This window comes from Trachurus trachurus (assembly GCF_905171665.1).
Source record: "Trachurus trachurus genome assembly, chromosome: 1".
Lineage (NCBI taxonomy): Eukaryota > Metazoa > Chordata > Actinopteri > Carangiformes > Carangidae > Trachurus > Trachurus trachurus.
In genome coordinates, this window is record NC_139891.1 from 37827462 (window position 1) to 37845922 (window position 18461).

The following is an 18461-nucleotide window of genomic DNA, read 5'->3' on the forward strand; positions in this document are numbered from 1 at the left end:
ACGAGGACGACAAGAAGTACACAGCTTTCACAACTCCTCTGGGGCTGCATGAATACAATCGCATGCCCCAGGGATTGTGTAACAGTCCCGCGTCCTTCATGAGGATGATGATTGGGATCTTTGGGGACATGAACTTTTCAAAGCTGTTGTGTTACCTCGACGATCTCCTTGTTTTTGCGCCGTCAGAGGATGAGGCCTTGTCCAGACTCCGGCTAGTGTTTCAGAGGTTGCGGGAGAATAATTTGAAATTGGCTCCTAAAAAATGCCATTTCCTGAAGAAGCAAGTTGGTTTCCTCGGCCATGTCATCAATGGTGAGGGTGTGTCAGTCGATCCCGCCAAGGTGGAAGTCATCACCAAGATGACTGTACAGGATCTCATGGAGGTTGATGAGTGTACACCCTCTGTCCGAAGAATCAGATCTTTCCTTGGTATGGTATTCTACTACCAGCATTTCATCCCACATTGTTCAGCTATTGCAAAGCCACTGTTTGCTCTGACAGCTGGACAGAAAAGAAAAGGAAAGTTTGCAAAAGACAGGAAGTCTCAGGGCACTTATCGTAAACTTACCTCCGCTGATTGGTCAGTAGAATGTCAAGACGCTTTTGAGCAGTTGAAGACCATGTTGTTGCAGTGTGTTGTGCTTGCTCATCCAGACTTTAACGAACCTTTCATTTTGTCAGTTGACGCGTCATTGGACGGACTTGGGGCGGTTCTATCTCAAGTGCCTCAAGGGGAGTCTAAAGCCAGACCCGTAGCTTTTGCGAGCAAGACACTGAGCGCGTCACAGCGAAGATATCCAGCGCACAGATTGGAGTTTATGGCTTTGAAGTGGAGTGTTTGCGAAAAATTCAGCCACTGGCTGAAAGGCCGTAGCTTCACCATTTGGACGGATAATAATCCGCTTACATACCTGCTGACGAAGCCGAAGCTTGACGCCTGTGAGATCCGCTGGGTGTCTAAGCTCGCATCCTACTCCTTTGACCTCAAACATCTACCTGGAAAGAAGAACGTGGTGGCTGATGCTCTGAGCCGCGACCCATTCGCCAAGTCTATCAGTCAGAGACTACTGAAAGAGCCATATTCCACCTTGGTTCAGGAGGCCAATGCTGTCGAAGGGGAGTCTGTGGAGGATGTTTTCAGGGCCAGCTGTCTGTCTCAATCCTGCAGGTCCAAAGGTCACTCGTTCCCCAAGTCAGTCTGTGATGCAAATGAAATCCAGGCTCTTTGCCAGGCTCACTGTGACTGGATTGACGCGGCTGAGTCCAGGGCACTCTGTTTGGTCCAGCATGTCCAACAGCTACCAGCTGGTCCAGAAACTTTGCCCATGTTTTCTGCCCAAGAGCTGCAGTTGAGTCAAGAGCAGGACTCCAACATTTCTAAGGTTGTGTCTTTTGTTGCTGCCAAGAGGCGACCGTCAAGACGTGAAAAGCATGGCGCTAATTCCAAAGTGCTCAGGTTGTTGAGGCAATGGGACAAATTTGTAGTCCGTGATGGTGTCCTGTACAGAGTCATGAAGGACCACGTGTCCAAACAGAAAAGATTCCAGTACGTGTTGCCTGAGAGCCTGTTGAACAAAGCTTTGTCCGGCGTCCATGACCTGGCTGGTCATCAGGGTCAGGACCGGACTCTCTCACTCGCTAGGCAGCGTTTTTACTGGCCCACCATGGAGAGGGATGTGAGAGCTTACGTCAAGTGTTGTCAGAGGTGTGTGGTTGGGAAGTCGCCCGAACCTGCTGCTCGTGCGCCATTGGAAAGCATCAAGAGCTCAGCACCAATGGAGCTGGTGTGCATAGATTTTTGGTCGGCGGAGGACAGCAGACAGCGGTCAGTCGATGTCCTAGTGGTCACCGACCACTTTACCAAACTCGCCCATGCTTTTCCTTGTACCAACCAAACAGCGCAGCAGGTCGCCAGAAAGCTCTGGGATAACGTGTTCTGTGTGTACGGCTTTCCTGTGCGACTACATTCCGATCAGGGCACCAATTTTGAGAGCAAGTTGATCGCAGAGCTCCTCCAGTTGGCTGGTGTCGCCAAATCTCACACAACAGCCTATCACCCTATGGGTAATGGCGGGACAGAGCGATTCAATCGCACTCTGGGTAACATGCTCCGTACCCTTCCCCTCAAAGAAAAACATCGGTGGCCACAACAGATCCAGACCCTCACATTTGCGTACAACGCCACTGTCCATGAGACTACAGGTTACGCCCCCTTCTTTTTGATGTTTGGGCGTGTCCCTCGCCTGCCTGTGGATCTCATGTTCGGGCCTGTTCTGAGCGACTCTGACGTTGTCGATTATGACTCATATGTGACTTCTTTGCTCTCCTGTCTGAAAAGCGCCATGGAGATTGCTCAGAGACATTCTTCTGTCGAGCAGCGACATCAAACTCAGCAATACAACAAGCGTGTGAAGGGCGCTTACTTGTCTGTGGGAGATCGTGTCTTGGTGGCAAACAAGACTGAACGTGGGAAGAGGAAATTGGCCGACAAATGGGAGGATGGAGTGTACACAGTTGTTGGAGTGAATCCGGACATTCACGTCTACAAGATACAGGATGTGGCTGGACGTACAAAAGTGGTACACAGGAACCTTTTGCTGGAGGTCAACTTCCTGCCTCTCTCTGGGATGGATACAGGTGAGGACACCTGCGCCACTGATCTGTCATTCATCAGCGAGGAATCCGATCAGGCAGAGGATGGTGATGGTATAACTTCACTGTTGGGAGCACTGGCTGAGGACGACGATGCGCAGGATGGAGGAGGATCTGATGTTTCACTCTCTGCTGATACACCTGAGCCTGAATCGGCTGATTCAGAAGAGCAGGACCAGCCTGGTCCAGTGTCTAGCCCTGTCGATGCCATTGCTGAGAACCCATCCATCTCACTTGCACCCCCCACAGACATGCTACCATCAACAGATGCAAGTGTCTCAGTTCACACTGACCCATGCACACACACAGGGGCTGATGGTCATGTTAGAACACGTGCAGGGAGATTGGTGAAATCTGTGAACAGACTGATAGAGTCTATGGTTCAGACTCCACTTTTAAGGGTTAAGTTTTGAATGTGCAAGTGTCTATAGACAATTTTGTGGGCCAAGTGTTATGTGGCGTATCAGGCGTCACATTTAACTAAGGGAATTTTGAGATTTGATCACCCTCTTTCTTTCCTGATCCTTATATGTAAGGTAACTCCTGAGTTGTTAATGAGGACTAGGTCCTTCTTTTCACTTGTGCCAGTTTGTGTCAGTGTTAGACATCTTTGCATTCCTGAACAGACATCTAAAATCAGGATGTTGTTGAATTTCAGGAGGGGTGAATGTAACCAGGTTGAAATGTACTTTAATTTTATCTTTTGAAATCTCACCAAAACCCTGATTTTATTTTGAAAGGAACCATTTTATTTGTTTTCACCTTTATTTTGTAGTTTGGTCTGCAGAGACGTTAAATCAGTACTGTCTTTTTAAGAGTTCGTCGTCTGCTTGACCTGCGAACTGCTCCGCTCTCAGTCGGTGATGACCCCACTGAGAGCAGGTATGTGTTCATTTCTCTCGTCATGTTTACATTTTGTTTTGGGTTGAAAGGTATTAAAAACGTAATAATATACATGTATGGATGATAAATGAAGAGTGTGAACGGTTGTGGTGTGTGTTGCTAGGTGAATTTCGCAGCTATGCCATTGTAAAACTACTGCAGGCACAAGTGTTTATTTTTCGTTGTTTTCTTCATGTGTGTGTATGTGTGTGCTGCTAACAGGGGCCTGCTGTGAGCTAGCTCAAGACCGCATGTCACAGATGCACTTTCATTTGATTCTCATACAGGTATGGATACTGATGTATTTCACTGTTTACTGGTTTCATTTTTCCATTGACTTGGTTGATTGTTGGTTGAATTTATGTTCATGTACAGATACAACTCAACAAAGAACATTTTAATATATTTGTTTATTTCATTTTATTTCAGTGTTTTATTAAATATAATTGTGAACTTTATAGTTAGCTGAGTCGGTGATGACCCCACTGAGAGCAGGGGCCTGCTGTGAGCTAGCTCAAGACCGCATGTCACAGATGCACTTTCATTTGATTCTCATACAGATGCCACCATTGCCTGTTGAATAAATGTCCGGTGGATCAGCAGCCTGAGTCCTGTGTCCATCTTTCCCTCACCCCCAAGAACACAACGCAGGATAGAAACAACACACACAAGAAACAAGTTAACGGATGTGCATAGGCCAGAGACAATACACACCCGTTACACAACACATTTAGGCCTACTGTATGGTTCAATCAACAGCTAACTGACAGGTATCAAGCTAACTATGTGAAGTTTTGCCCTTATTTTCAGAAGATAATTAAAAATAGAAAATTCTGACTTTCACTAATGGTGAAGTGGGTTCACCAACATCTGTAGTTTCATAAAAATAATGAAATATGAGCATAACAGGAGATAAATACTGTAGATAATAAAAGCCTAAAATGATATAATATTAGTCATCATGTCTGTGTAAGTCACGTAAGATCTTGTAGGAACATTTGAGGGTTGAGTTGAGAGTTTACGGACATTTCACTTCTGTATTACCAAAGAGGTACAGTACTAACAGATATTTCCATTCACCTGAGTGGGTTACGAGTAAAGTCTCTGATTTTGTACCAGATTAAAAATGCATTGGTGCGAGACTGATTTCATCAGTATCCAACAGTTTCTCATTTGTGTTTCAGTTTAACTTCAGTTGTTCAGAAAGAAATGGATCCTTTTCACAGAAGGTTTTGATCAGAAGTTTACAAGCTGGATCTCCTTTACTTATCACAATGTCTATCAGCTCTTGTGCTTTGTCCGCCCTGGGTAGAGCTGGGATCGACTCCTTTTCTCTGTCGTTTATCACTTTGTTTTGAAGAAGTGCATCCATCAGGTCTTTAAGTACAGAAGTGGACACTCTGGCAATAAACTCTGTCCGAACTGAGAACAGTTTCTCCTCGTACTTCCCTCTCCTTGGTAGACTTTGCACACATGGATCAGGACCTGGAAGATAAGGTGGGAAACACTTTAACTAGGCAGCTAGATGGGAACTTTGTTTAAACCATGTGGGGAATTTTAGTTGTTTTTTTGAGCAGTGCAGTGCTCTTTACCTCCTCCTCCTCCTCCTCTTCCGGTGGCTAGTGGCTGTTTGGACAGGGCAGTGACGGAAGAAGCTGAACCTGAACCAAGAATAAATGATTTAGTTTGACAATACTCAAAAATTTGCATCAATAATATTAACTCAGAATTAACTGGACACCATGACAGAAGGCCAAGTCCTCCCATCTGCCTCCAGGAGAAGGTCCCAGTTTCCCTGATCCAAGCAAGGTGGCGTAGTTCCTACAGTTCCTACATGGTCTTGTCATTCAGGTTATGATTGGCTCTTAAGCGTAATCCAGACCGAACGTATCCAGGTACATTTGAAAAGTAGTGTAGTGTGTAATTTCCACATATGCGGTTAGTTGAGTCAAAGACGGTTTAAGTATATAGGGTATCATTTGCAAGGCAACCATGTCAACACATTTTGTATGGAAACAAGTGGAAACAAACATGGACGACATACAGCTCGCTGCTGCTGCTGTTGTTTGCACAGCTATCTGCTGTGAGAAATACATTACAAAGAAAAAAAAAGGCTCTGGATCAAGTTGTGGAGGAATCTACTTTGAGTTCTTACGCTATTTCACACTACCCGACTGCGCCCAGAATCGTCTGTTCTCCTCACACACTTGCCGATTTGAGTCTGTTACCCATCACACTAACAGATTTCTGCGCCGACTCGCTAAGCCGACTGTCACCAACTAGTGCAGATTGGTGCGGAGTAGACCCGAATGGGAATCGTGGGTAAAATAGGGCAGAAAATCGCCTACTGTGTCCCCAGCTTATAAGAAGGGAGTCACCTGTTGAGTAACGCACATATCCTTATATTGAAAGCATTGTCGGAATGGTGGGACGTTCTCATGTCGGAATAGCGGTATGTCTGAACGGTGGGATGTCGGAATGGTGAGATGTCGGAATGACAGCATGTAATCCTACGGGGAAAACCACATCATGGTCCGTTGACGAAATTGAGACAAGAGTGTTTGGAGCTACCATGCTATGACGACCCCGCCCACGGGGGTCCGTCCAGTTGGTAGATCTACAGTTCAAATATCTTCAGTGTTCAGGTTAGATGGAGATCAGCAGATGGATTGGGGCGGTGACCATAGTAATCCAGATGTTCTACCAAACTGTTATGGTGAAGAGGAAGATGAAATAGAAGGTGAAGCTCTTAATTTACTGGTCAATTCTTGCTCCAACCCTCACTTATCATCATGAGCTTTGGGGTGTGACCATGATAATGAGATCACGGATGCAAGCGACTGAAATGGTCTTCTGCAACAAGGCCATTTCCTCACAGGGAGACATCCACAGGGAGCTGGAATAGAGTGCCATGTTCCCTCATGTTGAAAGGAGCAAGTTGAGATGATTCAGGCATCTGATGAGGATGCCTCCTGGTCGCCTCCCTTTGGAGCTGTTCCAGGTATGTCCAACTGGGAGGAGACCCCGAGGCAGACCCAGAACTTGCTGGAGGGATTATATATCCCTTCTGACTGGGAGTGCCTCGGGATCACCCAGGAGGAGATAGATGGATAGACCACAACATTACATGACCTTAACAACGGGGCTAATGGTGCAAATGAACTTGGTTCTCTAGGCTCCTAGTGTACTCACATCCCTCTTCAACCGGGACTGGACGTAGTGCTGGTTCACTGGGTGGAGGTTGACTTGACTGGGAAGCTGAACTTGACGCTGCGTTTAAACCTGAACCAGAAACAAATGCTAAGATAGGGAAGCATTAAGTCTGAATTTCTGAAGGAAACTTGTAGCATACATGCATCTATACACATATAATGTAGAACACAATTAATTATGTAAATTAAACAGCTATGAATAATTTAAGTGTACGAGTAATTAAAGACAGAGGTTTATTTACCTGTTAGTTTAGCTTTATACTTCCAGACACGTCTCTTCTCTTGGTCTTGGACAATGACAACTGCTGACTTTGTTCTTTCTTTCAACTCAATCTCAAAAGTTGGGTGGTAATTTGGTCCATAGTTGAAGTCATATAATGCATTCTGTGAAACATTAACAACGACTGAAGTTACCTCATCTTATTTTAAATGAGTATGTAAGGTTAAAGCTGTACTAATATAAATGTTCTACATTTTCTTCTACACACTTTGCAGTTAACTAAATTTTAGCTTCTTCGTTCTGGCCAGACCTAGAGCACTGGAAAAGAGAGTAACGACACCACCATTGACTCCCGTGGTAAGGGTTTAAGGGTTTAAGGGTTTTGCGCCCTGAGTGGCAGGATATGGGTATTGCAAAAGCGCCCAGAAAACTCATTCACTCCAATGTATGTGTGTTGCCCACTTGCTTGTAAATTGATGAAAACGGCCGTGTTTTTGTTTTTAGGTGTCTTGGTCATATCAGATTATACTTACAATTTGTTTATTACAAAATGTAGATTGAAACATTAATGTAGACAGCTTTTTTTTTTTTTTTTTTTTTACTCGCCTATGTGTTAATATTTATCTGTAAAGGATCCTCAATGATGTTATTAACGTGGGTGATCTATAAATGTCCTTAAATTATTGAAAACACCACACTTGCTCATTCACCAACAATGCAGAGATGTCAGTTCTTGGGCGCTTTTGCAATACCCATATTCCGCCATCAGGAGGCGCTTCTATTGAACCAATGCATGTTGTTACTCTCTTTTCCAGTGCTCTAGCCAGACCTGTAATCATGAATGTCCATGACTCATCATTATTGGTCAGCCAAATGCCACATGACCGTGTCAGAGTTTCCCATTGGCTGCTCTTCTTTAAAAGCAGCTTCTAGATTGAATTGATTCCAATTGAACATTGGGAGATTAAGTCTGCCCAAAAAATCTGAGCTTAACCAACTCATCAGAGAAACATATGTTGTATATGACACTTCGACCACCCATTACATTCAGTCCATCAGTCTGTTAGAGGGACTGAGACAAGTTGTATTTGACATACTCACCTCAGGTTGTACTAAATCGGCCTCAAGACAGTCCACACTGTAGCTTTGTTTTCTAATGAAATAACAGGAGGAAGGGGCCACAATGTACTCAGCTTCTTTTAGTTGACCTTTCACCTTCAGGAGCATTAAAACAGTTTTATGAGACAGTAGCTTTATAACTCCAATCCAAGGTAGTGCTGCACGATTAATCCAATTACAATCGCAATATCACGCTGTGTGATTACATAAGCGTACAAAAGTCACCAATTTGTCGCTGTAGTGCGTCCAGTCCACCAACGTGATGTGTGCACATTACCGGACACACAAGCTGTGTAGAGCTAACTGTGCTGTGAACGGTGAGCGACCAGAAAGCTCCGGTGCTTTTTTTTTTTTTTAAGGGTAACAACACAAACATCTGTCTCTCTTCTCCTCCGCTGTCTAAGTGTGGGTGGGTGTGTCTGTGTTACCGGTGTGAGTGTAGGAGGAGGGAGGGGGGAGAAATGCATTGTAATAAATGTAATGAAATGATAGCAACGCATTAGACTACGGAACTGCACAAAATAGTTACCTATAACGAACACCCAAAATAAACTGAAAGGGAAACAAGGACGGGTTTCAGAAAATGATCTGCACACCGACCAAAAGTACTTTCATTTATTTAGGCTATTTTGAATATTAAGTTATTTGGAAAACACTACTACTACTACTACTACTACTTTTATTTATTATGTCACTTAAAATGTGTAGCCTCTGTTTAAGTTGAGAAATACATTACTAAAATTAGGGCTGGGTAATATCCGTCTTTAACCTCTGTCTTTAAGACATTTGGCAAATGCCACAATGGCTGCGTAATGATGCAACCATGTGAAGATACAGCCATGCTGATGTGGCTGCAAAAAAAACAACAACTCCAGATTCATGAACATTGCGGGAATCTCAGGCCCCGTTTATACGTACCCGGTTATTTTTAAAAACGGAGACATTAACCATCGTTTGCACCCTCCGTTTAGACGCAAACGGAGAATTCGCCCCTGAAAACGATGCTTTTTTTAAAACTCCGGCCAGAGTGGAGATTTTGGAAAACTCCGTTTTCACGTTTGCATGTAAACAGCGAAAAACTGAGATTTGGGTAGCCGACGTCAGACCCTGACGTCTAACCGTAACCATATTACATAACTTAATAAAATAAATAAATAATAATAATGATACAATTTAATGCAGACTGATGTGTTCATTGTAAAACATTTATTTATTGATGTAACGTTAAATGGGGTGATTTCTGTACAGAGTCCCGAGGCTGGGCTGCTCTTCTGTCCAGTAACAGTTAACACACATGAAGCTTCACTTTTCATTCAAACAAACTGCTACTGCCACAATTGTTAGATTTCATCAATGAGACCAACATTTATCTCCTAAAAATAATTTAACCAGCCGGTGGTAAACCTCTAAAAACCTGTGGGTAAGTTAATTAGCGATCGTTTTGTCCCCGGGAGGACGACAGAGGCTGGCCGACCGAGCAGCTTTGCAGAGCGGCCACTATCTCTGTGATGTCCCGGTCGTTGCTCCACAGGTGGAGCTTCACTTCTCCGAAAAGAAAAAAAAAGCTTCACCGCTCCGAGAAACATCGGAGCAAACTTCTAAACAGCCGTCATTTGGATAAACTATAGGAACATCTGTCTGGTCTTTAAAATCCTGCATGGTTTAGCTCCTTCACCATTGAACTCATTCATAAACCAACGCAGTAACACTGGTCAGATCACTAGAAGCGCCACTCGTGGTGACTTAACAGTCCCATTCAGGAAAAGTACATTTGGCCAGCTATCATTTTCTGTTAAAGCATTACAAAATTGGAACTCACTTCCCACCCATATTAAAGAAATACATACATACTGTACTTTTACATCCAAACTAAAAACATGGCTCACTCATAATTACACCTGTACCCACTAAGATATTGTGCTATTTGCGTCATGATCATGCTGCCTGTCTGTGTTTTATCTGTCTATGTGATGTCTGCATGCACCCCTGTCTGTCTGCATCCCAGAATGTGTAGTACAGTATGTGCTGATGTAGCCTATTGTGTGTGATTACTGGTATATTGCATGTGCTGCTCTTGTATGTTTCTATGTGCTGTCTTTGCATGATTGTACTGATGCCTACCTGCTCTATCCTTTCCCTATTGATTCTTTTTAATCATTGTGTTGTAATATATTGTTGTTGTTGTTTTTTTAGGATGCCCATTGTAATCTGGCCGGGGACTACAGCAGGATATTACCCATGCTGGCTAAAGCTGCCCTTTTTACTGTATTTAATGCAGTTGATTAATTGGGACTGTCCACGTACAATAAAACAATAAAGTAAAGTAAAGTAAAGTAAACTGGCCGTATATTTGGCATCTAAACAGTTACTTTCTCGCATGAAAAAATATTAAAACTTTACACACAAGGAGGGCAAGTGACGTTGTTGTTGTTGCTATCAGGTTGCTATGCGGGATCATGTGCGGGATTCTGATTGGCTAACATGGGCTTGAGCTTCTCGCTACACTGCCACCTACAGGTCTGGCATGCTCTTGACGGCATATATACACGGCTTAGTGTAAACAAAACGTTTTCTGAAAACGGACTGGTGTGCACGCAGTTTTTTTTGTAAACGGAGAGGGTGAAATGTCCGTTTATGAAAATAGCCGGGCACGTGTAAACGTAGTCTCAGATTTGATCGTAAGCACGAAAGCCCACCCATCGTAAATTGACAGCACGCCCCCAGTGATCATCAATTAGCATCTAGATCTCCGCCCATGAAACGCCATATAAGGAGACCATGGCCACCATAAGGAGATAGATGCAACCTGTTCACCTGCGGCTATGACGCAAATCAGGAAAGATCGGGGACTAAAGTAATTTTGATTAAGTGGAGTCTATAAAATATATTTTTGTTAGTAGTGTGTGACTCTGACATTTTCAAAATTCAGTTAAATAAAGGTATACAATAAGTATAGGGGTTTAGTTTAACAGGAAAATGGTTCAGAAAATTGTTATCGCGAAGAGCCTCCAATAAAACTCACCTTTACCTCCTGCATCGGGACGTTGTCAGGCAGTAGAAACACATAGAGTGTTGGGCTTTCTGCAGATGGTGGTTGGTGAAACAGCAGAACTTGGCCACTTATTGGTTGGCCGATGTTTAAAAGCTTTTTAATGACATCCCATACCAGGCCAAAGGCAGAGAGGTGAGGAACATCCACAATCACATGAGTGTGTGTTATTTCCTGTGGCTTGAGGATGCACATCCCATCATCACTGATGTGGACCACAGACAGACCTTCAGACAGCGGTGCTGTGAACACAGACAGACGTCAGCAACACCTAAAAGTCCTGTCAGTCTCACTTTAACACATCGTTACTCATCACTGCTGTTTGGCCTCTCAGCTCCATCTTGTGCCACTCACCAAGATCTGTCTCACAGTGTGGGAGGTGCAGCTGAGACACAGCATCTTCAGGACACTTGATGTCAAACAGCAGACCTGCAGGCGTCTTTCCAGCTGTGCTGAGCAGCTCCACATCCCACCAGACGACCCTGTACGTCAGCTCCCCGGCCCCAGTCATCTTAAACACCAGTTTAGTCATATCACACTGGAACACACCTGGACCTGGGCCCCTGAACCTGTGGCAGAGGATTGATCCAGAGCCGTTTATCAGCTACTGACTGTAGAACAGTGGAGCATGACCCTGCTGTGGGACAGACAGTACAATGACAGCTGCTCAGGTTTTACCATTTTATGGTCTTATTACCTGTATGAGATGCCTCCATGGTCTTTAAACACCACAGGTGTAAAACATGACGGACCCTGGGTTCCAGAAAGGCACAAAATGAGAGAAACTATTATAAATGTAATATCTGGTCAGAGAACATTAGAATATAGTGATGACAGGAGTTAAAGAGGAACTACTCAGGATTTGTAGCTTAACTATGCTACATCTGTACCTTAATTAAACAGCTTTAAGGTAATTGTGATGGTTTAATAAATGCCTGAGGGGAAACTAGGGTAAATTGAACCCTTGTTGCTAGGAAACCATAAGCAAAATTGAGCATGTTTTTTTTTTTTTTTGTGACTAAATATTTAGGAGGAAGGCATCATTTCATGGAGTCTGTGTTTACATGGACACTTTTTCCTCTTTCCAATTGAATTAATTTCCGAATGAGTCTTTCGGGTTGACTGTTTACATGTGATATGATCAATCCGATCTGGTGTGTACATGTGCCACTAAATTAATTCCCAAACAGACGTTCAACAGCCGTGTGGCACACGCTAGTGTTATTAATGGGCCGGTCCCACCAAACAACCCGACAGGATATGCCAAAATTAGATAGAAATGACTGGGGTCATTTCTCCTCTTTTTTGGCAGAATCCGGCGCCGGGTTATTAATTAATGCTTGTGAGCAGCGTTGAGTCCGGGCTTCAACACCCGCGGGTCCGGTCCAGGCGGATTTTAATTTTTAGGCCCGTTGAGGACTCAGAAATCAAAACCTCCCGCGAATGATAAAAGTTGGAGATCAGTTCAGTAGTTGTCATTTGTTTTGTCACTTTCATTCAAGTATTTGCAAGTGAAGAAATGTCACTACGCCTGTTCCTTCTGATTGAGGTGTTTATATGCAGTAATTTTATTCGGTTTGGGCTTTTAAACCGAATAAAACAGGAATATTTGTGTCCATGTAAACACACCACGGGTAAAGTGGTTTGACATTCACTCTCAAAAGTCACTCATAAGTTCATGATATTATTCATGATAACCGTGTTTAGACCCAAGGAGATAATTAACATGAGTTGTGGCATCTATGAGCTACATTATGTAGTAAACCTATCACGAAAGTGCACCATTTCAGCTGTGGGGACTAAAAGTCAATATGCCAATATGCAGAGGTGGGAGAAAGTCCCTATGTTGCAAGTCCAAGTAGAGTCTCAAGTCTTTGCTCAAGTCCAAGTCCTAAGATTTTTGTTTGGAGTCCCAAACAAATCGATTATAATTAATGATACGTAAAGACCATGACCACGCCTCAGTTGTTAAGTTGTTTATATTTTATTGTTAATATTCTGCCACTTATTCATCTGTTTATTTTTATTAATATTATATTGTGATATGCTTTGTCAATATAAGCACTGCCTTCTCATGCCAATAAAGCTATTTAAAATTGACAGTAACACGCCAGAAATCTCGCGTGATCAAACGTGATCTAACGTAGCTACTCTGTTGATGGTAGCCATGGAGCCATTAGCCACGCTGGTTTGTTATGCTACGTGTTCTTTATTGGTTACATTCAATTTCACGTCACATGCCGTGGATACAGTGACTCAAGATTGTCGGGTTCCCCCACACACAAGCCGACTTTTGATCCAAACGATCACGATTGTCGGGGCTGACAATCGTAAATATTGAACATGTTTAATAATTATGATTGTCGGCGCCAACCGTTTTACGAGCCGATTGTTGGGAGAATTTAAATCTTAAAACACCACATGAGAATCTCATAAAATAATCTTAAGAGCCTAAGATAATCGGGCGATTTTTGTCTTTGGTCGGATGGGAGAAAATCGGGGCAAAATGAGCCAGATTATCTTTATGTGTGTGGTAGGCATTAGTGTGTTGGTATTAATTATACAGCCAAGACTGATAACAGGAGTGGGTTCTATATAGAACGTCTCTGGCTGGCTGAATATTGACGTGACACATATTTTAAAGGTAGGGTCTGGAGTTTTGTTCGTTGCACTTTGCAAACAAACATTGAAACTCAGCCCCTCCTCTCGGGCTAAAACTGTGTAGCCTCCTGCCCCCTTTGTGCTAGCTGCATGTGACTTGACTCGAATTTCAAGTCAAGAGGGTTAAGTCCAAGTAGAGTCTCAAGTCTTTGCTCTCAAGTCCAAGTAGAGTCTCAAGTCTTTGGCATTAAGTCCCAAGCGAGTCCAGTCTTTTTTTGATTTGATCAAGCAAGTCTTAAGTCATCAAAATCGGGACTCTAGTCCAAGTCAACTCTCAAGTCTCGAGTCCAAGTCCTCTGTCAATATGGTAGCTTTGGGGTAAGTTGAGCAACCTGCCCTACGAATGTATTTTGGCTGTATATGTCCTAATTATTAACCTCTTACCACTCCTATAAATTCTGTAATATTCGCCTATCCAAGGCGTACCCAAAGTAAATTGAATGCTGTTCTTGAACTGTTTGGAGAATATGGATGGGCTTGGTCTCTTTTGAAAGGTATCACTCTGAAGTTTTTCCCCAAACTGAAATAATCACTATAAGTGCTACTATCATAGAGATATCTAAGTGGGAGCACACTGAATTAGAATGTTTTTATTCTCGCCTGAATTTTTTTGTTGCAATCAGATGCCTGAAGATGAGTGTGGCTGAGAATTTTAGCTGGAAAACACAATGGGACTACAGCATGAAGCCTTACCTGGCCCCAGTTCAAATTTGATAACAATCCTGCTAAAAATGAGTATTTTACACATGTTTTTCTAAGTGTATATCTAGGCGTTTTCCTAAAGTTGCCATTGAGAAACAATACATGCGCCAAAGTGCAGCTTTTGCAAAGTTACGCATGAAAATGGCAGTGCTGCCTTTTCCCAGGGACCGTGAATGCAGCACATCGTTCGTTTCGTAATCTCATTGGCTATTCAATGCTACAGTTTCCATCGGGATCGGTTCCTATTGGCTGAAGCCATTCAGCGCTGTCGGAGGGGATGTTCCTCATGAGACACAGCCACTCCATTCGCTATTGCAGGCGGCAGCCGGGGACAGGGAGCTTGTGATTGGTCGAGTGAGCTGTCAATCGAAAGGTCAGAGGGCAGCGCCATTTTGTAAAGTGAAATAAACATTGTTTTCATGTAAACGCCGGACTTATGAGGAGAAATAAACGGATTTACTGGATATACAATGCGTAATTTCATAAGATGCAGCAGCGGGATGAGGTTATCTACCGGTACAACCGTGTGTTTTGGACTAAATACTTTACTGGATTGGATTTACTGGACTTTTCTGAATGTAACGACACCAAGTTTGTGGGGAAACCCTGTGATCCTGAGCCTGCCCTGACACAAATCGTGAGTTATATCGGCTTTTTACGAACTTTGTTAGCATGTTTATAGTCTGATTCGAGTGTTGCTGTGATGATTATATTTAGGAATGGTCGGCATATCTTTAATCACAAGAGTTTTAGCTTTCCAACGATATGTGGCATGACTATTTCAAGTGACTGGTGACATCCTCTATGACACCTCCCTGATTAAAACCCCCCCGGGGGCCCGCCGGCGGGCCGTCGGTGTGACAAGGGGTTTCTGGATGCACAGTCTGCAGTGCATTCCATCTCCACAACGCAAAAGCTGCCAGATAACTTAACATCCACCTGAGCGGGTTCCCACTCAAGCATGTCCCAAATCCACCCTACCTTGGAGTGACCCTTGACAGGACCCTTTCCTTCAAGGATCACCTAAAAGGAACGGCGGCCAAGGTGAAGTCCAGGAACAACCTGCTCAGCAAGCTTGCCGGTGCAAAATGGGGCGCTTCAACCTCCACACTTCGAACCTCATCACTGGCCCTTGCATAATCAGCAGCAGAATATTGTGCCCCTGTATGGTCCAGGTCATCCCACACACACCATGTGGACACCCAGCTTAACACAACCATGCAAATCATTACTGGAACAATACGCTCACTCCCCTGGCTCCCCGTTTTATCAAACACTCCACCCCCACACATCCGGCGAGTAGCATCCACTCAAAAGATGCTTCAAAAGGTTGAAAACTCCCTCCACCTACCAATCTATGAAGACATCTTCAACCCACCCACTGCTCGACTCCCATCCAGACGCCCCATCTGGAAGAACACTCCACCAGCTGACTTCACCACCCCATCAGCCTGGAAAAAGGAGTGGGCATTCAAGGAGGTCCCCAATAAACACCTGGTGTTAGACCCTACTCAACAGGTCCCCAGCACCGACCTCCCAAGGAGACAGTGGTCAACCCTCAACAGGTTCAGGACTGGACATGGCCCGTGCTTGGCCAGCCTTCACAGATGGGGCAGCAGCCCTAGCCCACTGTGTGCTTGTGGAGAGGAGCAGACCATGGAACACATCATTGAAGCCTGCCCTCTCCAACGACTGAGAGGAGGACTGGTCACCCTCCACACAGCAAATCAGGAGGCAACTGCTTGGCTGAAAGACTTTGCATTCACCAAATAAAAAATAATTAAATCTGGATTCTGGATGTTTATGATCACAGTAAGTATGCCTCCTGAAAACAGGCAAAGTTGTTAATGGTGAGGCCAAGCTTTACTTTCAAAGAGTTTGAGGGATTCTTCACAAGATGTGATGGAATCACAAAACTCCCCAAATCTCACTGAGTCGGTGTCTCAGCAGCTGTTTGTGTTCAACTGCAACCTGGACAGGTGGAAGGAGGGGAGGTGGGAGATGGATGGAGAGGAAGAGACCAGACTTACGTAGTTCCTCTATAAACAAGTTGCCACTAAGATAAAAATAAGAGTCATAAAATTATAATATATAATATTATGCTCTCAGTTCTTCTTGTTGGCAAAAAAATATTTTTTCTTCTAAGAAAAATGTAACAATTATTTTCTGTGCAGTGAATAAAAATATCTCAGTGTCGATACGTGCTTGTGCAGAACACTGCAACTGCTGCTGCCTCAATGGTAACTGCTTCTGTTGTACCTGCTCAGGTTTCATCTGCTGTATTCTTTGCGTCTGGGGCCACTCTGAAAAATAACAGGACATTAAAGTTACTGTTACAATAATGAAATAAAGACCCTGATGTAAACAATAAAGCTGATGTAATGAACAGCCAATATGTATGTATGAAATGTGGGAATGTACGTAAATGAATGTAATCTGCACTTCTCAAGGCCGTTTTGTACACAATGGTGAAAACAATTTTCCTTGAAAAGGACAAATAAACTCATCTCATCTAATCTAATCTATTTTATTTTTTATTATACACACATACTCTTATTTACTTTTAACATACAGTATCTATGATATTTTTATATTTCATCATTAGTTTGTTTTTTTTTACATTATTTTTTGTATATATTTATTTTATAATATATTTTATTTTTGTCTTTTTATCTTTAGCTTTGTAATCTTGTAGCATCATCACCTTAACATCACTAGTAAGGAGGGGGAGGGAGGTTAGAAATGAGACGCACCTGGGAGCTGTCTGCTGGAGCCTAAACTAAATGAAGGGGAGTCGAAGCATACCGATGTTACCATACCACCTGAGAAGTGAGAACGAAAAGGAAAGTCAGATTAAAGTGACTTTAACTGAGGAATCTGGAGGTGGGACGGTGTGGAGCCAGGACCTGTTCCTGCTCTCCCCCTCTCTCTGCCCAAAACACACACACTCCTCAACCTCCAACCTGACTGGAACTGGATCACATCCATCCCCCCTCACACACAAACACAGTCCTAAGAACTGAACTGAACTGCATTCATCCCAATACTCACCCTTAATAGGGAGAAGAATAAGTCATTGTTAAATATTAAGTTAGGCTTCTCTATACGGCCTCTGCTTCACATTTAACATTCCCACCTTCATCCCTGAGAGCTGACTGCCCCTGACCTGGAGACTCACAAACAACACACCTGTACACACACACAACCACACACACCCTCTTTGCCTTTATTTATTCAAACAATATTTTCTTAGTAGAATTTAATTTCTGTGAAGTGAGTTTTACTTTCTGAATTAAGACATGTTTGACTTTGATTATTGATCTGACTTGTTTTGATGGTGATGATTTTGAATTGCTGACTTATGGGACAACGAGGAGTTTGTATTTGGTTATAAAGAAAAGTCTCATATTAATGTGGATGAATCTACGTTACCACTTGTTAATGGCTCCATTTTCTATAAATATATCGTTTTGTCTCTATCGTTATTTTGTTATTATTATTAGTGGTGGAAATGCTGGGCGAGCCGACCAGCGTTTCCTACTTGTGGTTTCGCGGACGCTGGTCATGGTAATAACGCTGCCGAATCGGTCGGAACTACGACGGTATGTGATCGTCCTCGAACCTCTGACTTTAATTCTTGATGAATGAAAACATTCTGGGCAAGACATCCGTCTTGCGCCGGTCAAAGAATTTCACCGTGTGCGTGGAGGCTCATGGTAAATGTAGTGTGAAAACACTTTGCTTTCTCAAAACAACTCATTGTCCCTTTAATGTAAGAAAAGTAAGAAACCTTAGATTTATGGTGTTGTCTGGTTATGGGTCTTTTGTAGAGACAAAGTGAGCAGCGGGGGGAAATTACATACTTTATTAATTTGACAGGTTGACGTGGGCTGTTGGGCAGCCAACAGTTGTTTTTGTTTTGAGAAGCTTCTATGAAACACTCGACTTCCTATTCTGACCTCAC

At 43.3% G+C, this 18461-nt stretch overlaps 1 protein-coding gene across 1 annotated transcript; it reads right to left on the reverse strand.

Annotated features, from left to right (window-relative positions):
- Nucleotides 1–4714: 4714 nt before the first annotated feature.
- LOC310993076 (caspase recruitment domain-containing protein 8-like) lies at nucleotides 4715–17485 on the reverse strand (the record flags this gene model as incomplete). Its single annotated transcript, XM_083981340.1, has 11 exons — nucleotides 4715–5019; nucleotides 5127–5195; nucleotides 6727–6816; nucleotides 6989–7130; nucleotides 8068–8181; nucleotides 11108–11376; nucleotides 11489–11703; nucleotides 11832–11887; nucleotides 16757–16800; nucleotides 17251–17319; nucleotides 17461–17485. The coding sequence occupies 11 exons, from the start codon at nucleotides 17483–17485 to the stop codon at nucleotides 4715–4717; spliced, it is 1398 nt and encodes a 465-aa protein (XP_083837466.1).
- Nucleotides 17486–18461: the final 976 nt, after the last annotated feature.